The sequence below is a fragment of the Sapajus apella genome, unplaced genomic scaffold (assembly GCF_009761245.1).
Source record: "Sapajus apella isolate SASKATOON/1434 unplaced genomic scaffold, GSC_monkey_1.0 scaffold212, whole genome shotgun sequence".
Lineage (NCBI taxonomy): Eukaryota > Metazoa > Chordata > Mammalia > Primates > Cebidae > Sapajus > Sapajus apella.
The window spans coordinates 322,057-329,012 of NW_022437152.1; the positions used below are offsets into that span (position 1 = coordinate 322,057).

At 66.4% G+C, this 6,956-nt stretch overlaps 1 protein-coding gene across 1 annotated transcript in view; it reads left to right on the forward strand.

Moving 5' to 3' along the window:
* Window position 1: 1 nt before the first annotated feature.
* Window positions 2–6,956, forward strand: part of MUC2 (mucin 2, oligomeric mucus/gel-forming) — a gene marked incomplete at its 5' end in the record, with an annotated part of 11,391 nt that continues 4,436 nt past the window's right edge. Inside the window, 11 exons of the mRNA XM_032270576.1 lie at window positions 2–659; window positions 1,304–1,492; window positions 1,731–1,957; window positions 2,249–2,423; window positions 3,057–3,304; window positions 3,929–4,112; window positions 4,422–4,650; window positions 5,318–5,496; window positions 5,891–5,960; window positions 6,327–6,427; window positions 6,642–6,673. Coding sequence (XP_032126467.1) covers window positions 2–659; window positions 1,304–1,492; window positions 1,731–1,957; window positions 2,249–2,423; window positions 3,057–3,304; window positions 3,929–4,112; window positions 4,422–4,650; window positions 5,318–5,496; window positions 5,891–5,960; window positions 6,327–6,427; window positions 6,642–6,673 — 2,292 coding nt within the window. The remainder of the gene's footprint in view (window positions 660–1,303; window positions 1,493–1,730; window positions 1,958–2,248; window positions 2,424–3,056; window positions 3,305–3,928; window positions 4,113–4,421; window positions 4,651–5,317; window positions 5,497–5,890; window positions 5,961–6,326; window positions 6,428–6,641; window positions 6,674–6,956) is intronic.

Consider the following 6,956-nt stretch of genomic DNA (forward strand, 5'->3'; position numbering starts at 1 on the left):
AACCGCCACTCCCAGCCCTCCATCATCTACCACAACCACCACTCCACTAACCACCACTCCCAGCCCTCCATCATCCACCACAACCACCCCTCCACCAACCACCACTCCCAGCCGTCCATCATCTACCACAACCACCACTCCACTAACCACCACTCCCAGCCCTCCATCAACCACCACAACCACCCCTCCACCAACCACCACTCCCAGCCCTCCATCATCTACCACAACCACCCCTCCACCAACCACCACTCCCAGCCCTCCATCAACCACCACAACCACTGCTCCACCAACCACGACTCCTAGCTCTCCAACCCCCAGCCCTCCATCAACCACCACAACTACCACTCCCAGCTCTCCAACCACTACAGTGACCCCAACCCCAACGCCCACCACTTTAAGCACAGAGCCCCCCACACCCACCGGCACAACCCCCATTGCTCAGTCAACCACATCCAAACCCCCACCTGAGTCCTCAGCTCCTCAGACCTCTCGGTCCACCTCCTCCCCTCCCACGGAGTCAACCACCCTTCCGAGTACCCCATCACCTGCCACGAAGACAACCAGCATGGCCCCACCTTCCACACCCACGACACCCACGGCCACCACGACGGGAGGCCGCACGCCATCCCCACCGCCCGGCACCACCACGGCCCCTCCAGGTAAGTAGAGCCGCTGGGTTCTTCCTGCCTGTAGCGCTTCCTCCTCCCGTGTGCCTGGCGGGACTGTCCCAGGAAGGCTCCAGGCAGGCTCTGGGTGCCTCCCTGCTCACCAAGCCCAGTTGCCGTGTGGCAGGAGCCGCTGATATGAGCCAGCCAAAGCTGGCCAGCTCTCCCATGGGACGGCCTTCTTCAGGGGCCCCGCTGTGTGACGTGGCACAGTGGGAACCCACCAAGCTGCAGGGGCAGAGAGAGGCTACCAGTGAGGGCCTGCAGGTCCCCCTGCTTCCGGCTGCATGCCCTCCTCAGGCCTTGAGGCCCCTCCCTGGCAGACGGCATCCCACAGCCAGTGCCTTCTGGATGCCTCTTGCTGGCAGTTGGCGCGTCCAGCAAGCTGTGGTGCTGCCGGAGCGCCAGGTCATCTGCGGGCTCCCAAGACGCTCGGGCGTGGTATCACCAGCCCTGGCGGTCCACGTCCCCAGTGACTCCGAGGGCCTGGGAGGTGGGCGGGAGGCCCTGGCCCTCTGGTACCGCCACCCGCTCGGCCATCTGTGTCCCTTGCAGCTGGGGAGTGGCAGTGGGGACCCCGCGGCAGTGTCTGTGATGTGCAGCGCCTCAGCCCTCACTCGTGGCCCCAACTCTCACAGGCACCCCCACAGGAGGCACCACAACTGGGTCACCTTCACCTACCACCCGCAGCACTGCACGGACGACCACCAGTGCCTGGACCCCCACGCCCACCCCAGTCTCCACATCCAGCATCATCACGACCACAGGGCTGGTGACCGCCACCGGCACTACGTGCTGTGTCCTGAACGACACCTACTATGCACCAGGTACTCGGGCTTCATACCCTGCACTTGGGCGGCCGAGGCTGGTTTTGGACCCGGCACGTACCGATGGGTCAGGCGCCAGGGCTGAGGTCACAGTGGGGGCATCTCAGGAGGCAGCCACGGTCGAGGGTGGCTGTGTCCAGGGCCTGGCTTCCCTTGGGTGGCCTCTGTGGGAACCTGCCACACAGTCAGCGGCCAGCCCTGCCTCTGGATGCGTGAGCATGTGTCTGTCCCCTCACAGGTGAGGTGGTGTACAACGGCACACTCGGGGACACCTGCTATTTCGTGAACTGCTCGCTGAACTGCACCTTGGAGATCTATAACTGGTCCTGCCCGTCCACGCCCTCCCCAAAGCCCACGCCCTCCAAGCCGACGCCCACGCCCTCCAAGCCCACACCCACGCCCTCCAAGACGACGCCCACCACCAAGCCCCCCCCCGAGTGCCCAGACTTTGATCCTCCCAGGCAGGTCAGTGGCTGCAGGCAGCTCTGTCCCCATGTGCTGAGTGCAGCAGGTCCGGGCACCGAGGCCCCAGGCACCACTTCCTGCAGGTCGTCTGAGGGCCAAGGCCTCCTGCAGCCCCTTGGGAGGGGGGTCCACCCTCCACCTTCTCACTGTGCCTGGCGAGGTGGCTGGCTGCGGTGAGACCCGTGGAAGACACCTCGGCCTCCAGCCTCCTGACTCAGTGCCTGCCCCTGCCAAGCGCGGACCCCCCATCCTGTGCCCGTCCCGCTGACCGTCCCTGACCTACCCCCCCAGGAGAATGAGACTTGGTGGCTGTGTGACTGCCTCATGGCCACGTGCAAGTACAACAACACGGTGGAGATCACGGAGGTGAAGTGTGAGCCGCCGCCCATGCCCACCTGCTCCAACGGCCTCACCCCCGTGCGCGTCATGGATGACGACCGCTGCTGCTGGCACTGGGAGTGCGACTGTGAGTCCAGGGCCCCTGGGCCCTCCCCCCTCCTGCCCTCCCCCCTCCTGCCCTCCCTCCTCCTGCCCTCCCCCCTCCTGCCCTCCCCCATCCCCCATCTCCTCATCCCCCATCCCCCATCCCCCCATCCCCCATCCCCCCATCCCCCCATCCCGCCATCTCCTGCCCTCTGAGGCTGCATCTCCTCCCCTCCCCAAGTCTCCTGCCCTCTCTGTGGGTGGGGGCCGCAGGGCTCATCTCCCTGGGACAGAAGGGCTGCGGCTCCTTGGGGACAGACCCCATTCACTGAGGCCGGGTGCCGTCTGAGGGACTTCTCACAGTCCTGCCTTTGCCCCATTGTGAGGGGTGGCGGGCCTGGGCAGGCGGAGGGCTTGCCTGGTGGAGTTAGGGCCCCTCCCTGGAACAAGGGTGCTTCTGAGGCAAGAGGGGGTTGAGCTGGGGTTTGAACTCTGGTCTGGCCGCTGTGGGTGCTCCAGGGCCACTGCAGCTCTTACGTCCCCAGGCCCCCGCCCAGGAGCGGGTGTTCAGGCCCCAGCTTCCTGCGGCCTCTTCCTGACCGTGCCCCGGCCCAGCCCTTGCACCCGACTCTGGCCGGGGGGCACTGATGGCGTGCTCACTCGGGCTCCCTCGCAGGCTACTGCACGGGCTGGGGGGACCCGCACTACACCACCTTCGACGGGCTGTACTACAGCTACCAGGGCAACTGCACCTACGTGCTGGTGGAGGAGATCAGCCCCACCGTGGACAACTTTGGTGTCTACATCGACAACTACCACTGTGACATCAACGACAGGGTGTCCTGTCCCCGCACCCTCATCGTGCGCCACGAGACCCAGGAGGTGCTCGTCAAGACCGTGCAGATGATGCCCATGCGGGTGCAGGTAGGTGCAGCGCGGCCGCGGGTGGCTGGCACGGAGGCCCCGACGCGCCCTGGCTCCCCACAGGGCCAGAGGACTGTGCTGTGGGGTGCCAGGCACAGCCTCTCCCAGACCCAGGCTGGAGGGTGGGGCAAGGTGGGCGCCTGGCTCTCAGACACCGCAGCTCTTCCCACAGTCCTCCAGGGGCATCCTGGAGGGGCCCCCTGATCCCTGGCACGCCTGCCGTGCTGGGCACAGTCTCTGCAGCAGATGCTGCCTCCCAAGGACAGAGTTGGGGACGGGGCTCTGCACGCCCTTGGCTGAGCTGCTCCTACTTGCAAGGGAATCGTTGGTTCTGAGGCTCAGGAGGCCCAGGGAGCCTGGCCCCCTGCGAGGGGCTCCACAGTCCCGGGGGGTTCCCGGGAGAGCTCCTTCGCTGGCTCACCCCCGGGACCAGGGTCTGGTCAGGCGCAGTGGAACAGAAGAAAGGAAAGGGGCGGGAAAGGCGGGTAGGCAGGGCCCGCTCTCTGCAGGCACCCGTGGGAGAGCAGGTGGGGCGGGGCAGCTCTGGAGCTCTCCCCGGGGGTGGCGGAGGCGGGCGGGCCTCCGGGGCAGCTGCAGCTCCCCCACCTGGTGTGTCGGCCGCAGGTGCAGGTGAACGGTCAGGTGGTGGCACTGCCCTACAGGAAGTACGGGCTGGAGGTGTACCAGTCCGGCATCAACTACGTGGTGGCCGTCCCCGAGCTGGGCGCCCTCATCTCCTACAACGGGCTGTCCTTCTCCATCAGGCTGCCCTACCACAAATTCGGCAACAATACCAAGGGCCAGTGCGGTGAGTTCCGAGGCCCCTGAGGGCCCCGAGCCCCCACGGTGCCCTGTGTCCCCATGACCTGCCCCGGGGAGGGCAGCCAGGCCGGGCCGAGGCTGAGGCTGCCTGTGAGCATGGCGGACCTGGCCGCGGGCCTCTTGCCCCTCTGCTCGGGGCCACTGTGGCCGTCATCCCGGTTCAGGCCCTGCGAGGAGCCCACAGGAGGGGCCTGGCCTGGTCTCTGCCCTCGGCCCTGGCCAGCAGTCCCGGGCATCTGGGCTGCAGAGGGCAGGGCTCACGCTGTCTGCACCGTGGCCTCTCTCGCTGACCCAGGCACCTGCACCAACACCACGTCTGACGACTGCATTCTGCCCAGTGGGGAGATCGTCTCCAACTGTGAGGCCGCGGCCGACCAGTGGGTGGTGAACGACCCCTCCAAGCCACACTGTCCCCACAGCATCTCCACGACCAAGCGCCCGGCCGTCACGGTGCCCGGGGGCAGCAAGACGACCCCACACAAGGACTGCACCCCATCTCCCCTCTGCCAGCTCATCAAGGACAGGTAACCCTGCCCGGCCTGCCTGCCTGCCTCTCTGAGCCCCGGCCCCCAGCTCTTGCAAAGAGGGAGGAGGCAGCACGTGAGGCCTGTGTGGGGCTGGGGAGCCAGCAGGCCGTGGAACCAGGGTCAGGCGCTAGGTCAGCACGGGGTCCAGGGCCCAGGCCCTTGGGTTCCACGGGACTGAGCTGCCACGTCCGACGTGCCTGTGCCTTTATTGAGCTCCATGATCTGTCCCGCCTCCTGGGAAGGTTCAGGGCTGGCCGGGTGCGAGGCCTGGAGCAGACCAGTCAACCCAGGACAGAGCTCAGGGCTGACACTGGGGAGGCAGGTTTGGGCTTGACAGAGCAGCCATGGGGAGTCAGCACCCCGTCCCTGGAAGTGTGGGGGCCGTGGACAGGCTGGGTGTCTGTCTGCCAGGGTTGCTGGAGCTAATGGCCACACAGATGTGTGGCTTCTGTCCTGGGAACCGGGCTGCAGAGCCGCCTCATTCACCCATCCCTTATTCTGTCCCCAGCCTGTCCCGGCTGGGCTGTCCCTTGGGCCTCCGTCACCCACGGGCGCCTCTCTGGCGGGTGCTGGACTCCAGGAGGACGGGCTAGGTGGAGGTGCCAGGGTAGGGAGGGGGAGAGGTGGGCGCCGCCTGAGTGTGACTCTGCCCCTCCCTGCGCAGCCTGTTTGCCGCGTGCCACGTGCTGGTGCCGCCACAGCACTACTACGAAGCCTGCGTGTTCGACAGCTGCTTCGTGCCCGGCTCGCGCCTGGAGTGTGCCAGTCTGCAGGCCTACGCGGCCCTCTGCGCCCAGGCGGGCGTCTGCCTCAACTGGCGGAACCACACGCACGGGGCCTGCCGTAAGTGCCTGTCTGCCCCTGCCCTGGAGCTGGGGGCCTGCGGGCCAGACGTGCCCGCTAGGCTCTGCCGGGTGCTCTGTCCAGCCTGAAGCTAGACCCGGGTGGGCCGTGCCGGGCTCGCAGAGATGGCAGGTGTGAGACCAGGGCTGGGGCTGTGGGGTGGAAAAGGCCAGGCCGGAGCGGCTGAGGTGCTGGGGATTCTGTCAATGTCACTAGACGCAATTGGGTGCCCACCACCCCGCTCAGGGCAACCATGAAGGCAGAGGCTGACTCCCCAGGCAGCTGGCCACTGTCTGCCGCGTGTGGGGTGCTGGGCAGCTCTGTTGCTCGGGGGTGTCCAGACTCCTCACCTGACATGCGTGGGGCAGCCCTCTGACCTGGCCCTGTCCTGCAGTGGTGGAGTGCCCATCTCACAGGGAGTACCAGGCCTGTGGCCCTGCAGAAGAGCCCACCTGCAAGTCCAGGTATGTTGCTTGAGGGTCCACCAGGACTGTGGGCTCGCCACCGTAGTGCAGAGGGTGGCACTATCCGGGCAGAGCAGTCCCACCTGCCGGCTCCCGGCCCCACCTGCACCCATCTGACGGTGCCCCCCCAACTCCTCACCTGCACCCGTCCGACGGTGCCATCCCCCAGCTCCTCACCTGCACCCATGAGACAGTGCGCCCCCAGCTCCTCACCTGCACCCATCTGACGGTGCCCCCCCCCCCCCCCCCCCGCCCTGCCCCCGCCCCCGGCTGCCCCCCCCCCCAGCTCCTCACTTGCACCCGTCCAACAGTGCCCTCCCCCCCAGCTCCTCACTTGCACCCATCCAACGGTGCCCTCCCCCCCAGCTCCTTCCAGCCGAACAACACAGTCCTGGTGGAAGGCTGCTTCTGTCCTGACGGCACCATGAACTACGCTCCTGGCTATGACGTCTGCGTGAAGACCTGCGGTAGGCCACTGCTCACACTGCCCCTCCTGCCTCCCTCCTGCCTCCTCCTGGGTGCGACCAGGAGGTTGACCCCCCAGCCCCGCTCCCCCTGCACCAGGACTCCTGCCTCCTCCTGGGTGTCCACGGAGGCTGTGACCAGGAGGCTGACCCCCCCAGCCCTGCTCCTCCTGCACCAGCACTCTGCTAACAGGACTTCTTTCTTCCTTCTTCCTAGGCTGTGTGGGACCCGACAACGTGCCCAGAGAGGTAGGCCCCACTTGGTGCTGAGGGATTCTCCCACAAATTCTGAATTCTGAGGAGTGAGGGGGATGGACATGAAAACCTGGAGCCTCAAAGATTGAGAATTGAGATCATCTAAGTCCTGGATGGCTGAGTTGGCAAGGACATCACCTACTTACCCACCCATCCTTCCAACCACCCACCCATTCATCTGCCCACTCACCCAGGCACACATCCATCCATCCATCCATCCATCTACCCACCCACCCACCCACCCATCTACCCATCCACTCATCCACTCATCCATCTA